The sequence below is a fragment of the Esox lucius genome, chromosome 15, assembly GCF_011004845.1.
Source record: "Esox lucius isolate fEsoLuc1 chromosome 15, fEsoLuc1.pri, whole genome shotgun sequence".
Classification (NCBI taxonomy): Eukaryota; Metazoa; Chordata; class Actinopteri; order Esociformes; family Esocidae; genus Esox; species Esox lucius.
This window is the reverse complement of record NC_047583.1, coordinates 2,201,714-2,219,715: the sequence shown is the minus strand read 5'-3', so window position 1 is coordinate 2,219,715 and position 18,002 is coordinate 2,201,714. Positions and strand designations below refer to the sequence as shown.

The window sequence follows — 18,002 nt, the reverse complement described above, 5'->3', positions numbered from 1 at the left end:
TGACGCTCAAATTGTATTGGCTGGAGAAAAGGCATGTGTAATTATCTGACCAATCAAATAATAGAACAAAGTGGGTTTTTTTCCCGGCCTAGTAAAAAGACAACATTGCTGAAGTCTGAAAACGACGATACTGAGAGCGTTTTTGTTGAAAATAAAATAGTATTTGAAATCGCCCGGACATTGAATTGACAGACGTAAGCAGCAATCTTATTTTATGTTAGCATAACCAAAATAAATGGCTGTGATATATCTGATGTCTAAAGAACGTACGTATAGTTAGCTAAGCTTGAGGGTCATTCTAAGGACCGACTGATGCCCGTGTTTGTTAGCTACAGCCTTACAGCCAGCTAACATTAGCTATCTAGTAGTAGCTACCTAACGCCGGTACCTGGCCATCTTATTCTCTTTGTACTACTAACTAGTCAATTTACTGGAAACCGTTTGCTTTGCATAGCATTTTTAGAATACACTTTTTTGGAAGAGTTTTTAATGAAGTTTTTAAGTTTTTAATGATTTATATTTGGTGTTTATTCAGAACATAACGTCAGCTAGCTAGCTAGCTACAGTCCGTACTGTACTAGTACTACCGACGTTGGCGTTAGTTTGATGCCCAACATTTTCTATAACAAAGGTGGTTAGGTAACTATTTTACACAATAACAGCACATACTTGTACAGTACATAGTTTACATTACTGTACGGCAGTCTTTCTATCTAGCAAGAGGTGGAGCTAATAGTTTACTGAGAGCAGTACCGTTATTATTGATTAACATTAGCCAGTCATACTAGCTACAACTAGTTAGCAATCCTTCTAACCCAACTGTAAATGTGTGGCTAGCTAAACTACATTAAACCTATTTTAGCACATTTTCTGCTGATTTTGTGGCCTGCAGTTGTCGATTATCTACATGATCACAGTCCACTTGTTTCTTTGCTTCCCTCACAGATGTTGGGAGACATCAGTATCATCGTCTGAAGACTTACGTGATGTACTTGGTTCACTGAACACACGGTAGTCAACTGAGTTCAGCACTGATTTGGTGTCCTCTGCGCTGTGTATGAACTAGAAGATAGCACACCATGGAAACCGAAGGGGTAAGTTAACTTTAAAATAAAAAAAGCTTGTAATTGCCCCAATGACGCTAACCATTCAAGCAGCGTCAATCTTGCCGCGTTTGAAGGTTTTTCTGTAGATGCCTCGGGTTGAATGGGGGCAGTTTGCATAGCAGAGAAATGCCGAAGAAAATATGTAATCCAATTATTTATTAAACTACGGCGTAGGTTTGTATTGTATATTGGGAGGGTCAAGGTCAATGGATCCCAGGATTTCCACTCTTTTTCAGGGGGGCCGCATTGACCCCCCCCAATTCTATGCCCCTGCTACTAACACCTGCTCTAAATCAAAACATGGATCACAGACAGGTGTAGGTGTTCACGATAAGTAATACATGGAGGAATATCTAGTTTGCAAAGCTGTCATCAAGGCAAAGGGTGGGTACTTTGAAGAATCTACACTATGAAATATATTTTGATCTATTTTTTGGGTTTACAACATGACTCCCTTTTACATCAAATAACTGCAAAGTATAGGGTTAGGGTTAATCAGAAGTCTCTGCCTTTTGTTTTGGTCCCAGTCATTGTTTAGATTACAGTCTGGAAATGGAAAGTTCAAAATCATATACTGATCAGCATTACTGTCAGTAGCCTAACACTAGTTTGTGGATAATTTGTCTGAGTTGAAGTTGATTCACTGTTCTGACTTGGATTACATGGGATTACATGTTAGATTGTAGGCTTACCAGAACATGTTTGTCTTTATTCTGAAAGGTTCTATTTGGACCTGATTTGTTATAGATTGTTATACATTTATTATGGTTTGGTTTTATCATTTGACAGATTAAGCCAGGTCTGTGGTGTGCTGGAAACTGACCACATGTTCCTTTCCACAATTCAGGAGGTTATACCTATTTGGCAGAACAAGCCGCATGGATCTACCCGCAGCGTGGTGAGGAGGATCGGCTCAATTGTTCCTATGAAACCCCCGGCCAGGGCGTGTTTCCAGGTAATGGTGGTCCCTTCCCAAATTCGACAGACAATCTGGTTTCTGCCAGAAGGATGACACATTTGCATTCAAGGTGCTAACATACGGCGTTTGGCGCCTGTTCCCCAGGAGCTCCCAGGCCTCCCTCCCCTGCGGCCCACGGACGGGCCGGCAGTGCCAACACTAGCAGACATCGCCTGGATCGCAGCCGACGACGAGTCAGAGACTTACGCCAGAGTGCGGTAAGTCCTTTAGCCCGGCGGTTCCCAACTAGGTGCTGTGGGGGTACTTGGCCTGTCCACGAGATGCATTACAAGACCCATGAGACCGTAGGCTTGGAGCACAATAGGGGGTACTTCAGGGGTACTCCTGGCTGGGGGTACAGTAATCCAGAAAGGTTGGGAACCCCTGGGGGGCTCCAATAATTGGCGAGGGACACTGGTCATTTTGTTAGATTTTCAGTGTGTTTATTTTGTGTTTTTTGTCAGTCTCAACTTTGTCCTCCTGGTGTGTTAATGCAAGGGCTCTGGCCCATTGTGTTTGTTCAGGAGTGACTCGCGTCCTCTGAGGCATGAGTGGCGGCCCACGCCGCTCCTGGTTATGCACAGGAACTCCTCAGTGCCGAACTTCCGCCGTGACATCAGGAAGGTGGAAGGCCTGAGGAAGCCTGCGGTGACTGCGATGAACCGCACCACCTCTCTGCAGGATGAGCTCAGCAGACTCCGCTCCCAGATCGCCAAGATCGTAGCCACGGAATCTGGTGGGGAGTCGTTTCCTTCATTTCCCTGTTTCTTGTTGTTTCGTGTTTGTGATTGAAAGGGACTCTGTGTAGCTACATTAAGGCCAGGTATCTGGGGTTTGTCATGCATGTATTCTGTATTCTTGTCATTGTCGTCCATATGGCCTTATTACATGGCATTGTCGTCCATATGGCCTTATTACATGGCATTGTCGTCCATATGGCCTTATTACATGGCATTGTCGTCCATATGGCCTTATTACATGGCATTGTCGTCCATATGGCCTTATTACATGGCATTGTCGTCCATATGGCCTTATTACATGGCATTGTCGTCCATATGGCCTTATTACATGGCATTGTCGTCCATATGGCCTTATTACATGGCATTGTCGTCCATATGGCCTTATTACATGGCATTGTCGTCCATATGGCCTTATTACATGGCATTGTCGTCCATATGGCCTTATTACATGGCATTGTCGTCCATATGGCCTTATTACATGGCATTGTCGTCCATATGGCCTTATTACATGGCATTGTCGTCCATATGGCCTTATTACATGGCATTGTCGTCCATATGGCCTTATTACATGGCATTGTCGTCCATATGGCCTTATTACATGGCATTGTCGTCCATATGGCCTTATTACATGGCATTGTCGTCCATATGGCCTTATTACATGGCATTGTCGTCCATATGGCCTTATTACATGGCATTGTCGTCCATATGGCCTTATTTCATGGCATTGTCGTCCATATGGCCTTATTTCATGGCATTGTCGTCCATATGGCCTTATTACATGGCATGTGTATTAAGAGCCTCTCACAATAATCAACTGCTTACATTGAGTATATATTATTTTTAGTAGCCTTATGTGTCTATTGGTCATTGGGATTGTACACTCATGAGCCAAATTATGACCACCTACCTCTAATATGCTGTTGGTCCTCCACGTGCCACTAAAACAGCACCAACCAGCAAAGGCATGGACTCTACAAGACCCCTGAAGGTGTCCTGTGGTATCTGGCACCAAGACATTAGCAGCCGATCCTTCAAGTCCTTTAAGATGTGAGATGGAGCTGCCGGACTTGTTGGTCCAGCACATCCAACAGATGCTCAATCGGATTGAGATCTGGGAACTTAGGAGGCCTGGGCAACACCTTGAACTTTTCATCATGTTCTTCAAACCATTCCCAAACAATGTGTGCAGTGTGGCAGGGCGCATTATCCTGCTGAAAGAGGCTAATCCCAAACTGACGTGTCAAACTGAGGTCCACATGAATGCCCGGACCCAGGGCCCAGCAGAACATTGCTGAGAGCATCACACTCCCTCCCACCAGCTTGTCATCTTCCCACCATGCATCCTAGAATACGGGACTCATTGTACCAGGCAACCTTCATCCCCTGCTCCTAAGGTCCAGTTCTAACGCTTGCATGCCCATTGTAGGCGCTTTTGACAGCCCCGATGTTTTGACACATCAACCTTAAAAGCTCATCATGGAAACTATTCAAAATACCCAGACCATGTGACTGAGTTGATTGCCAGTTGGCATCCCTTTTAAGGCTCTGTCCCAAATTTTGAGGTTTAGGAAGAAATGGATGGAATCTGGACAAACTCTGAAAAGTTTGTTAAACTGCACGTCTCTGCTCTGCTTGTCCCTTTCAGGCTCCAACCCCTTGACCCCTGACCTCCTGTCCCCTGACGACACCAGCATGAGCTTTTCTATGGCGCCCTTCGAGGCGGCACCCTACCAGCCAGCCACCACGGCCTCCTTCGTCATCAGTGATGTGACGGAAGAGGAAGACGAGGAAGATGAAGACGAGGAGGAGGAGGAGGATGTAGTGTCGGTTGTTTCAGAGTTGATGCCGGACCCTACGCCGCCCGCCAACATGTCGGTCTCCATGACGGCCTCTGCGACCTTTGACCTGGACCGGCCCAGCATGGACTTCCGGGAGGCGGAGGAGGACACCGTTTCACTGTCCAAGTCCACCAGCTTCGCTGACGTCATGGACATCCTGAAGGACATGAACCGCATGAAGATGAGCAAGGACAGGTGGGTTTAATGAGTCAGCCGAGACACAGCCGAAAATGGCCTGATGTCCATTAGTGAAGAGACACTGGTGTGTCGGTCAGCTGGGGGTGAGAGGCTTTGCTCTTTGTACGGGACGTTTCGTGTCGGCAGCTGGTGGTTTCTTCCTGTGTTGGGGAATATTTGCATGAATGTACCAATGAAGCAGTCTATGCAAAAATGTGCATGTCTTGTGCCAACTGTTGTCTGATATAAATATCTGATGAAGAAAATGTGGGTGGAGGTCTAAAGATTGAATGATTAGCACGGATTGCTAATATAGCAACAACTTGTGACTTATGCCTGTGTTCAATACAAAAAAAATGTGTTAGCACATGAAGGTTGATTAAAGCTCTAATCCCTAGATATTTATTTTTAGTCTTTCCCCCTTTATTAGACTGTTGCTTCAGAAGCCCTCTCTAGGGACCTCATTGCTAAGGGTGGAGGCTACTGTAAACAGACATACCTGGTAAACAAATGGATGATGTACTTGCTTATTAGGGGAGAACGGATTTGGTTCATTCTGTCAGGTCAGTTGTCCTTCCGTCCCACCAGCTGTGGGTTTCACTGATGGGTGTTTCTGCAGGTTAACCGTTACATCCATTTCTAAACTATAATCACATGCATTTATTAACTAAACATTGTGCGGTCTTAACGCTGCGTGTGTGTGTCTGTGCGTGCAGGTATAACCGGGGCTGCACCTCCCTGATAGGGGAGCCTGACTCTGCTCTGCTGATTTCTGAGGCCCTGAGGAAGAAGTTTACGCTGAAGGATGAAGACATTGGAGGCATGAAGAAACCCAAGTAGAGCCTCCGTTGTTTTCCACCCAAATCCAACTCCCCACGTAGGTTAGGTCAAGCAGAACCTACTCCCTCAACAAGAAGTGTGATATTAATGTTCTCAACCAACGTTATTTTCAGTATCCAGTTGGGTATTTTTTTCCCCCCCATCTTTAGAACATTTTTAATTGCCAGTTGGCAGTTTTTATGTGTCTTGCAAATCAGTATTTTAGACTGTTTGTTCACAGTGGATTGTGTCTCATTGTTTTCCTGTCTCTTTGGTTGCCAGGCCTGTGCCCCCCAGAGGCCCGGGTGCCCCCGTCCCCATCACCCATGGCAACGGCTAAACCAGACGTCTGAAAAACAACCACCTCCTCCCTGCAAGTTGAATCGGTCTGAAATTAACCGAATCCAGACCATTCCCCAGCGTCTCGCCGTGTCGGAACGGGACAATACCAGTCTTCTGTTATTCCAGCGACGGTCCTTCCTCCTGAGCCCTAGGCGCCTCCTCCGATGGAGGATTTCCGATCCGATCCTTTCAGCAGCCATGTCATTGCAGTGCTAAGGTGATGGATAACTGTTAAACTGTCTCCAGTGCTGCCCAGTCACCTTTTGTATAAAGGCTGGGGTTTCTCTTGGACAATGCACCTGCCTCAGAACCATGAGAGAAACTATCCTAACTCTATACAAACGTACAGACTTTCAACAGATTTGTGGGAGGGCATATTTGTTGCCGTGTTTTTTTTTTTTCTTATGACATTTCTGAATATCCCTGATAATACATAAAGTTGTATGTAACAGTACCGAAATCCCAACACTTCATTCTAGGTTATTTTACAGCAGCAGAAACCTCAAGCTTGTGGTCATACTGTATATTTACATTACAAGTACAATATTGACTTTGCAGTCATAGGAAATGTGTACAGCATAGGTTTGTTTATTTGCAGTCACCTGCAGGACATACTCTAACCCACTGCACCAGTATGACAAAATGCTCATGACGTCCTTATGGTAACAGATTCAGAATTTATCATCTTTTATGCCTGCTGGCTAACATGATAGAGAAATAAATTCACATTTTAAACAGTGGACAGCCATAGCTAAATGTGATTGATATGTGATTGTTGTGTGGTCTTTGGATTTGAACGATAAATGGAAAGCTTGAAAGACTTGTGTATATATCTACTATAAAATGTGTACGAAATGATTCCTTGTGTACTGTTGTTGTCCTATAAAGACACCAGTGACGAAAATGAATTCTAATGGAGATTGGCGACGGGTGTAATTCTCTGGTGAAGAAGGCTCAGCTCTTGGGAGTATGCTACAATGTGGAGTCATTTTTCGAGTATGTATGGTGCGACTTGATGCTGGCTGTTGAAGCTTCACCAGAGAGTTGTTTCGTATGGGAGGTTGAAAATAGTCACGATTAAAATCGATGTTGTTTTTGATGTGTGGTACATTTTATCCAACTGAAGTGCCGTGTTGCGGGGGGTTGATATGATTGTACTGGAATAAGTGTTATCTCTGCTTCAAGGAAAAACAATCGGAGTTCGGGATATTTATAAGTCTAGCGTAGCATCTCCATTACCCACAGTGCAACAGTGAGCGTGTGCAGCTAGAATGTAGAGGTGAAGTATAGAAACGGTTCCAGTGAAAGACCCGGTGACGGATTTGTTAACCAGACAAATTGACTAATCAGTAAACCTCAATTGTCTTCGTACAGAACAGTTCCTACGCCCAGTGCGCATAAGATTACTATTACTAAAAACATTAATCACAATACGTAAAAACATCAGCTACCAAGTTAAACATTACATCTTCATTTGTTGTAACCTTAGTTGATGACAAGACTGGTTGAGTCGGACGATCTAGCGGCACTGAATTGCCATAGCACAAGACATCACAAATAACCACTTAATATAGTGTTTAATTTAAACACTATCTATTAGAGAATAAACAACATGTTGTCGGGTGGAAAGCACACTATTAACGAGGGGCTATTTGTATACTGGATAGTTTAATCGGCAGAGGTGGATGACAGCGCTTCCAGTAGCAACTGCAATAATATGCACGGAAATTATTTTGCCCAGACAAGAACGGAAAGTGGCCACATTTAGATGGTTGAGAATATTCACTTAGTTATACTAGATCCCCACCCGAGGGCGATGTTGCTTTACTGTTGACGCAATGGTTGATACTGGATTAATGCTTTAAATGTAAATGCATATCGTGTCTAGGCATACATTCTGATACATCATTCTATATTTCAAAATAATAGCGCCGTTCCATTAAATCTTCCTCAGGGCTTATTCTATCATTTATATCTTATTTTACCTTTTGTCATACAGATGAATCAACTGAGATTAACGTATTTTTAACTTCCCTTTACAACAATAAAAATACATATGAAATTGGATAAGACATTCGTTAAGAAAAACAATTACAACTGACAACATTCGGGTTATGTTTACAGCACAGGAAGCACACAATTTCAACATAAACCGGAGGTCACATACTCAGCTCTTGTTTATATGTTGTTACTAACTGTCCTTCATTCCTTAGAGAGGCTAATAATTTGGAAGATTATTTGTAACCGCATATTTTTTTCAATCATTAAAAAAACCCAAGACGATCCAGGCCAGTCTATTTTCTTCGTGAGTCCTTGGCCCATTTAGTCTGCCCTCACCTCAAACAAGACCTTCCCGCCTATTTTTGATGCAGAGAGATGTCTGTGGAGAGTTTAATAGAGCTATGTTTCACGACGTGGCATCGTTCAAACTATTAATGTAGACCTTAGTGTGACATTGAGACGGGTTCGTAAGTGTTAAGCTCTTCAAAGCAGGTTACATGGCTTCGGAGATCAGGACCATGTCTTCAATGCATGACCCATATCGCATTTCACATTACCCAAGTTTAGGTTATACTACATCGTAACTTCACTCGTGTGTTCCTATTTCGCCATGTTACATATGGGATCCCAAGTGTTTAGCCTAAAATATATTTAAACATACTTTGGGCAAAAGCTGGCAACTTAAGTTTCAATTAATCTTTCTGACTAATTTGCGGAGGCTTGGTGCTTGTCAATGCAGCAAGCAGAGAGAGGTAATTCTGAGGCCTGGTTCGGCTTGGCTGAAGGTGAAGACCGACTAGCTCTGTCTGATCTCAGACCAGGAATGGAGAGATTCCCGCGACAGTCAGGAGTCTAATAAAACCACAATCTGCAGGGCGGGAGTCTCGACGAGCGTGTCAAATAGGGTGTAATTTAGGGACATTTATGGTCTCTCCGGGCTTTTGGGGAAAGTTTATAAAACGCAGCGAAATTTCGTCATCCATACCCATTCTATGGAAATAGGTATAAAATAACTGCATGGTGTTTCTATAATTCTACTGCTCTGTGTACATTCACGTCATATTGTCTTTTATTTAAACGTCACAAAACTCCAAAGAAAAAAATGAGAAATGTTACGTACACACTCTGACGTCTAAGAGCTCCCTCTCCCTTGCTTAATGAGTATAGTTTCCGAAGTCTTTCTCGACGTTATACCCATAGCAACAGACTATTGGAACATTACCTTTACGAACACCCCGTTTCAAATGAATTAAACCCCGCTGATAACATAGCCTATTGCTCCTTCCCTGTCCTGCAATTATTGTTTTAAACCATGTGAGCTAAATGGTTACAAGGAGGAAGAGCAATGTACAATCTCTTTACAATTGACTATGTAAAAAGTATATATATATAAAATAAAATAAAATGCAAATAATGACTTTTTTGACATGTGTTTTAGAAGAATATTCACTATCGATACTTATTTGAATCTACACCCCCCCTACGTTTACTTCAAAAGAAGTATCTACATTATTTTTCAAGGCTGTGATGAGTAAGGCTGCTGTTGTACAATAAAGGGTTCCCGGGATGTGAATAAAAGGTTGGCAGTCATTTTCGCGTCTCCGGAGTGGTTTCTTTTCTCCTGACATCACTCATTGGGAGGAGGTATCTTAGCAACAACCAGTTAGATTTTGTTAAACTAAATGGAGGACAAGAGTCTTGGTGAACACCCCTCACCCACCCACCCACTCACTACTTCACCCCAGCCTCAAAAAACCAAATGGAAACATCTTGAAGAGAGAGGTTGAACATCAGAGGGTCTCCTTTTTCAATGTAATAAATTAAATTGGATCTGTTTTCTCCTGTTTTTGAAAACGTTTTCAGCCTCTCCTCTCATTGCTTTGTAATGGAAAATAAAGTGGGACTCTAAAGGCACTGAAATAGTACTCAGGAAATGAAGGACTCACACTAGGGTTGTATCATCACACAGTATTGCTTTTTACTTCAGGTCTAATGTTTTTGACCTTCTAACTGCCTATTGCATCTTGGCAAAATCTCCTCTGATAACTCAATGGTTGTTTTCCTTCAGATATCCACTAATGTCATTACACTGAATGGATATCTGGGACATTAGGCTTTTTTTTCAATGCATAACACACTTGTCAAAAGTCTACTGTAATTCTTGGAATTCTTGATATGACATTATTCCAGATTATTCTGGTATCCCACCATGTCGGAATGGGAGACTCTGTAATAGCTGTGACATATTTGTATTAAACCTCCCCATGGTTTGCCCAGCATTCCACAATATGATTTGCAACATGTTCCTGATGCATGACGTACTGATTGGATGGAGTGCATGCTGGACAAGATGAGAGCACAGAGGATCCGTCCTGCTCGGAAAGAAGAAAAAAAACCTACCCAGATATTTAAGGATTTTCGAAACCATCAGTTGCACCGTTAATTGGAGCATGTCATCATTATGATTGTGGTCGAGGCAGCAGTCTTCCGGTGACAAATGGTTTGATTTGGGGCCCAGTTCTGTCATCCCGGTTGGCCTGCTCCCAAGCTGCCTTTGCCTCCAGATGCCTTCTAGTGCTGACAAATGGCAGAAAAGACAAGAGAGAGAGAAAGAGAGTAATTGTGCAGTCTTTTTCTCCCGTCTTCAGCTGATGGTCACTTCGATTAGTAATGGATGCAAGGTGGTTGTATTCCACAGATGGTATTTTAGCAACATGGCTTCAGTGCTATTTTATCTGGCCGTGAGGAAGCCAAATGAAGAAAGAAAATCTAATGTAGTCTGGGAAAAAATCTAATGTAGTCTGATCTAGAGTGCATTTGAAGTTTGATTGGTATTCACATCACTGAGTTTCTCATGTTATACGTCAGATAGGACTTATCTGATTCTTTCAAAAACAACACAAAGACAAATATGTTTAGATGATGTAATAGAAGGACAATTAATGTTGCTTGGAGACAACAAATGACAGAAAAGTGAGCTAATGAATATTCAGTTATATTCAGAATTATTTTTGCTCCTTTCTTCGGCAACACAACAAATGATCATCACTCAGTTCACGATGAAGAGTGCCTCCCTCCTCACAGTTGATTCAGTCATAGCCTCTCGGTCATACCAATAAATAAACCCATAAATAAAGCCATTTAGTCTAATAAGAATAATAACTAGTGGTGAACGATTCAAAATGTATTGAATCAGAGCATTAATGTCCTTTCCAGTCAGTGATGATTCATGCTTTAGTGGCTGCATAGCCCATTTAATTTCATTTTGTGTCTGCCTTTATGCAACCTACTGGCTTAATTTAACAGTGTTGGCTAACCTATTTCTCCAAAAATAATTATGACGTGCCACACTAAAATCAATCGTGACTGAGAGGACACAATTAACAAATACCGTACTGTACATGTGTTGTAACAAATTACTGTTGATAAGAACGTGTGATATAAGGTGGTATCACACGTTTCATTAATGTAATGAGAAATATATTTAGAGCTGCCAACACTACGCTTTAACGGATAATCAACACACCTAATTAGGGATGGAGAAAGGTAGAGGTTATAGGAGCGTTAGGAGAATGTTCCCCCCGGCACTCCATTTTAAGCACAAGGCCCCAGGGAGTCAGGCAACAGCCAGGGGCCACACATTGTGCTATTTAGAGAAATATTCCAATATGTCAGGTTCAGTAACACATGATTGAGCCACTCAATATAGACCTCCTGTACAGTACAGTAAGGTAGCAGGCTTTGTTGAAAGTAGAGCTACTGACAGCTTTCTCCAGTGGTTCCCAACCTTATTTCAACAGTGGCACACCTTAATCCAATTAAAAACAATTCTGCAAAGCACTTAAAAACAATAAATAGTTATATAGTAAATAACAATTATATAGTATATTGAGCTCATTATAATTAATTTGAGTGAATCTGTGCCAAAAATACTATTTTCTGCATTCTCAAAATGCAACGCTGGACACAGAGCAATGCTCACTAAGTTTCTTTGATCAGAGGCTTAATGACAGTGTGACAACCGAGAACAAGTCTTGTAAGAACCAGGCCTTCTTAAAAGAGGAACTTGTAGGTGGCATCAGTTTTTTTTAATGCCTATGTGGGTGTAGTACTGAAATGACCATGGACCAGTCAATGTAGAAAAAAGCCTCTCGACGGGCATTCCCAAGGTTACGGTGCCTGACTCAAAGATTATTGAAATGTTGGAGACAGCTGGGAGCTCTCCAAGTTGTAGTTGTGTACTACGGCACAGAGGACGGAGCCAGATAATGTGACATGACATGTGCTTTTGGGTGTGCACTGCTTTTACACAGATGAAAACAAAGTAGCATACCCGCATAGGGTTGAAGAAACTCCGTCGTCTTCGCGGCTACCCACTCAGATATTTTCAATAAAACTGTTGTTTTAAGAGATAGTTTATCCACATTCTGTGGACGAACGATTGGAAATGTAAATACTTTTTTTCTCTCCACACCGGCTGTCAGAGTTATCCCACCTAGCTATTTAACACCGTTCCACTTGGAGCCAGGTGTTATTTTTGCTATATATTCTGACAATTAGCCCTAACACTTCCGTAAAGGGGTGTGTTGAAGGCTAAAGGGAAAATAATACAAACCTGGGGTTCTCCGGGTTGTGTGCCCCCACCGTCAGACCTTCACGGTGTGATACCTCACTGCCGGTTGCAGTTGCACTCTTCCCCTGGGGCGAGGCAGCCTTTGGCACAGCGTAGCCACTCTACGAGAGCTATGCTCCGCGTGAGAGGCGGGGGGCATCTGCTGTTGTTGCTTGCTGTTTTTAGCCCGGGTTTGTAGACCCATTAACACTGGCTGTTGCACACAGAGATGGAGCGACCAGCTGGTGACCAGCATCGTGGACCGATGGGTTCGGTTGCGTACGTCATCGGATAAGAAACGCAGGTTCAAAACATTACGCTTGGCAGATTCACTCAAACGGGGACATTATGTTGTTGACGGTTCATTGTTGTGAGAAAATTAAAATAATAATGCGTACATCACTTGAGTTTTGTATTATTAAACAATGCTGATCTCGCATCTGACTTCATAATCAGCTTTTGACAGCTTAAAAGGATATGTCAAGGGGTGGTTATGTGATTTCGGCAACAAGGCCCTTCTCTTGCACACAATCTGATAACTAGTGAATACATATTTTATACCTCACATTCATTTTAAAGGGAGGTTGCCATGTAACGTTTGCGCTAGGCTATAGGTAACTAGCGGTATGTGGCTAACATGGTAGTAGTTTCGGTATATTCAGTCTTCAGTTAGCATTGTTTTGTCAAACTACTTTCTGGGCACAAATACGTGAAACTTATAGTGACAGATTCATCTGACTGAAGGAATAGACAGTACTTTACTGGCAGTAAGTACTTTATTGTCAGTAAGTACTTTGCTGACAAAATCCTGAATTATACATTTAAATAAAATCCTTGAAAGGTGATATCAAAATGCCCTGACAATGTTAACAACATTATTCCCTTAGTAAGGTGATTCTGTGCACAATAATAATTTTGCTGTAATCTTAAAAGCTAAATTCACTCAACTACCCAGCTCAATTAAACTGTAGTTTTGTCTTTTATCTCTCATCAGTTTCCTTCCCTGCTGAGACCATTCCTTGGGTTCCTCATTATGAGTTGGGTTAATTAGCCTGGTGCCAGTGACAAAGTTCTTAGGGAATCCATTTACCCATTAATACTCGAAATGCCTGCTGTGCCTCCTCTGACCTTCACATGCTGCAAGCTAGGTGTTTCAGGTCACATGATGTGAGTTCAAAGCCTATTTGGGACACATATTTTGGTTTCAGTAATGTTTTTTTCTGGGGTGGGGGAGGGGGGTCATGGGCCTCTGTCAGTGTGAGACACAAACCTTGTTAGCATCCTGCTCACCATCCATGTAACATTCCAGCACTGCTTTTGGTGTGAAATTACAATTTAGCACCCTACAAACAGTAGTAAAACAAAGCGGTCACCAACAAACGGCAAAACAAATAGCAATGAAAAGCAATCTCGCATGGGCTACATCTGTCGTTGTTTATTTCTTGTCAGGTCAAACATAATCTCGTCCATATATGCCTAACCAAGTGGAATCAACGGGATAGAGCATTGGTTGTCATAGGATGAGAACTAAGCAGCTGCCTCATATTCTTTCAATAAAGCTCATTTGTGTGTGAAATCATTCAGTATTCGGTGTGACATTGGAACAGTGTATATATCTGGTATAGCCGCGCAGAGCCAACGTGCAAACAGTCACGCCACTACGTCCTTCACACATGCTCAACTATACCAGCTTCAAAATTAAACCAAGGGATTTGTCAACATGGTGAACACGCTGAAAATGTCAAGGTTGATTGATGGTACAGAGCACACAACCCAGAGAAAGCTTTCTGGTGTTATTCACCTTCCTGGTTTTAATGCGCATAGCCAGCAAACACATGCATTTTCTAAATGTTCCTTGTCTCCTGCCCTGTTTTGAACTTAGGAGAACATGAGGTCTTGGTCCACACCTCCGGAGTACCAGGCTTGAAAGTCCCGTTGCTGTCCCAGTCCAAAGTCCTCCTGGTTGTGTTGCAGATCAAGACAATACCTGACGATTTCAGCTGCCACTCTACAGCCAGTCAAGATGTTCTCCAGAATGTAACCGTTTCACTTTTTGATGATGTGAGGGCCAATGCCCAAATCATTTCAGTGTCCAACACTTACCTGCCCTCTTCACAACTGTGTGTTTGCGTACTATCTACAGTTCTTAACGTTATGTACGCCGAATAACTGTCCGGCACAACATCAGCCCTGTTCATGTAGACGGGGGTGTGTTCGCCCGCTGTATTGCAGTCCACGTTCGTCTCATTTCTGTCCTATAGTTCAGGGAGAGATTGTTGTCCAGGTCATCATCCGTGATCAGTCCCGTCACTGTCAGGCCATCATTGTCATTGACACACTTGACGATGCTGCTGAAGCCTTGCCTGGCTACGTGCTGAGATCAGGGGGGGACTCAGTGGGCTCCCCTGAGGGGCGCCTGTGTTGAGAGTGGCATGATGGATGTGCTGCAACCTAGTTACAGTATCAGTACAATATATTGGTCATCTTTCTGGTGACCACTGATGTCGTCCTACCACCTTTTGGTGTGATTATGGTCCCAAAGAATTTGAATGATTTAGCAAAATCAACAGCTTGATCTTGAGGGGGAAAGGGGCATTTTTGAGTCGAACGCCATGTTTCTTCAAAGCTAAAATTATTTTCACCGCAGCAGAAAATCAGCCCGTTGACCTCTCCATGGTGGTGTCATCCGCAAACTGGAGGACGCTGTTGATGGCACATCATTGGTGTAAATTATTAATCCTAGCACCACTCCAGTGTTAACAGTCCTAAATGTAGTTTTCACATGTTGCATTTTCACATGTTGCATGTTGCATTTTCACATGCTGCAGGAGTCACTGATCCACTGACAGACACAGGTGGACACATTCAGCTGGGAGAGTTTGTCTTGTTGACGTTCTGGGATGATGATCCACAAACAGCACAGCTGGGAACGTCTCTGGTTTGTCTAGGTGTTGAAGAATGTAACGAAGACTCATGTTAATTGGTTCAAATTGACCTGTTGGCTCTGTAGGCAAACTACAGTGGGTTGAGCAAGGCATCAGCAAGGGTTTTGAAGACCAAGGTGAGTGGTAACTGGTCTGTAGTCTTCCAGGGAGGGCTTCTGTCTTTGTTATGGACTGGAACTAAAGCAAGCTTGTAAGTGCGTGTTTGTTTTTTTTCTTCAAAAACATTTATTTCAAAGCTGTACCCGAGGTTGTGAGCACAGTTTCACTGTAATGGTACTACATCAGAGTGTGGTCACATGCAGTAAGTGATAAAACCACTGTGAGACTTGTGGTTACCCTTTTATAAATTGTATATGTGGGCTCTAATGGATGTGGTGTGTATGTGTGTTCATGCTTTCCTGTCCAGCGGGGGCTCCTCAAGCATGGGCTTCCAGGGCTCTGCTCACGGTTGTATGACATATAAGCGGAGGACTCATTCAGACCATGACAACCTGTCTGAGGCCTGAGTCTCCATATTTATCCGTGAAGAAGCTATCAGCATAGTCAGTGCTTAAAGTGAGAAGATAAGGACAAAAAGGAAAATCAAGGAAAATCGCACAAAGCACATATAGCACATATAGAATTTGCATTATATTGACTTACACACAATCACACAATCTCAATGGAGACCATGTTTTTGCTTTTTGCAGAAAAGACGTCAAGTAGAATTTATGAAGTTGCCCAGGTCTCTTGCTTTTTTATTGTGTCAGGTCAAATTGCTCATTAGAGTGATAATGCGAAAACAACCAGATTAAATGTTTCATAATCAACATAAAGAACCATGACACTGGAACTAGTCAAGCTATGATATCTGAATATCTTGCCTGAGAGAGAAACGGGCAATTTCCGTTTGACAAAGGTGAAAATGCAGCCATTGTTTTCATTAAGCAGGGCCATGGAGCTGAACCAAAGCCATGACAAAGACAGAAACAAAGGAAAAAAGAAAGAACATGGAAAAAGCATAAATAGAAAGAACAGATAGAGAAGAATGAATGTGTGATAACCAGTCGGTCAGCCATGAAATTACAAGTCAGCTCTGAGTCACACTGCCTCAGCGAGACCCTTCATTTGATATAATTAACCACCCACCTCCCCGAACCCTTAGGCTCTCAGTCATGATGAGCAGCTGAGACAGGAAATTACAGTGTTTCTCTTTCTTCACTCTACAACGTCCTGTCAGAAAGGGGTGGTGCATTTTCCTCATCTTCTGTGATGAATTGGTTAATCTGTAATGTACTCTCTTGGTTGAGTCACACTTGTTTACTTGAGTACATAATGAAATAACCTGTTGAGCTGACTGTTGAGCCTTAATGCTGATGATTTTTTTTTTTTTGGGGGATTACAACAAAATAGTACATGGCCAATTTATTGTAAAAATGGTATTTAAATTTACCACAAGTAACACAACGACTTGTAGTCATATACCCCAAAAAAAGTCCTAATGCAGAGTTACGCCACTACAGATGCGTTAAAGAGGTTAATGAAACTCTGCCCGAAAAAAAGTTTTGTTTCTCTGCTCAGTGAGCTCTATTCATGACAATAGTACATTGTGGGTACAGTAGTTACATACAACCCTTTTTGATCCAAAGCAGAAAATGCATAGTACTGAGTCTGAGAAAATATTTAAAACATTGAGCATGTTGCTTGAGGTCTCTCCATTGATCATCCTTGAAATGTTTTTACAACTTGATTCGAGTCCACCTGTGGTAAAATGTTATTGTACTTGGTCAATTTAATTTGTTTTTAACTCAAATAGTTTTCTCAACTCAAACCCCTCAGAAGAGACCCCTAAGTGAACTGAGTCCTATTCCAGAGGTGGTCTTAGTTCGTTTAACTTGTAGTCTATGGTCAGGTTTGCAATCTGCTAAAGTGCAATCTGAACACAACGCTTGCTGGTATTGTTTTTTGTTATTCCCACACAAAGCACTATGGTGCTAGAACAGCATTTCCCATGCCTTTGCCCCTCAATTTAATGCCAAAAACGAAAAAGACTGACATTTTGTGGAATAATTTGATTTATAAACTTGGTGCTTCGAATCCTGAATGCTGATTGGCTGATAGCCGTTGTATATGAGACCCTATAACTTTTTACTAGGCTACTCTAATTACGTTGGTAACCGGTTTATCTGGAGTAATAGAACATTTATAAAACTTAAAACAGTAATGCCAGAATAATGTTCATGCTTGTATAAACAGTGTTGCAGAAAAAAAAATTGTAGGTCTATAATATATACATTACATCTGTAATTGTGCCTTGCCTAGTTAATCGTACCCAATTAAAAACGAAATGGATGTATTATTATTTCAGAATGTATGATGACTAAAATAAAAGACAGTCGGGACTGCCTTACCAAGAGACTACTTTGACAAGAAAGACGCCTCCCTTCACAGCTATCCAGCCATTTACATGCTGACAGGAGTCTCC

General features: G+C 42.3%; 1 protein-coding gene across 2 annotated transcripts; it reads left to right on the top strand.

Annotated features, from left to right (window-relative positions):
- Nucleotides 1-79: 79 nt before the first annotated feature.
- mtfr1l (mitochondrial fission regulator 1-like) lies at nucleotides 80-6,838 on the top strand. 2 transcript variants are annotated; one of them, XM_010879614.4, is made up of 8 exons: nucleotides 80-194; nucleotides 946-1,094; nucleotides 1,954-2,061; nucleotides 2,170-2,282; nucleotides 2,589-2,800; nucleotides 4,450-4,837; nucleotides 5,536-5,696; nucleotides 5,921-6,838. In XM_010879614.4, the coding sequence occupies exons 2-7, from the start codon at nucleotides 1,080-1,082 to the stop codon at nucleotides 5,657-5,659; spliced, it is 960 nt and encodes a 319-aa protein (XP_010877916.2). In that variant the 5' UTR covers nucleotides 80-194; nucleotides 946-1,079; the 3' UTR covers nucleotides 5,660-5,696; nucleotides 5,921-6,838. The 2 variants fall into 2 exon arrangements, with proteins under 2 accessions (XP_010877916.2, XP_019909372.2); XM_020053813.2 differs by having other exon boundaries at nucleotides 5,536-5,700.
- Nucleotides 6,839-18,002: the final 11,164 nt, after the last annotated feature.

What these genes read in the sequence shown, in the direction of transcription:
- mtfr1l (XM_010879614.4), top strand. An exon ending in CGGCCAGGGCGTGTTTCCAG is followed by an intron (nt 2,062 to 2,169) that starts GTAATGGTGGTC and finishes CCTGTTCCCCAG; the next exon opens with GAGCTCCCAGGCCTCCCTCC. An exon ending in GAGACTTACGCCAGAGTGCG is followed by an intron (nt 2,283 to 2,588) that starts GTAAGTCCTTTA and finishes GTGTTTGTTCAG; the next exon opens with GAGTGACTCGCGTCCTCTGA.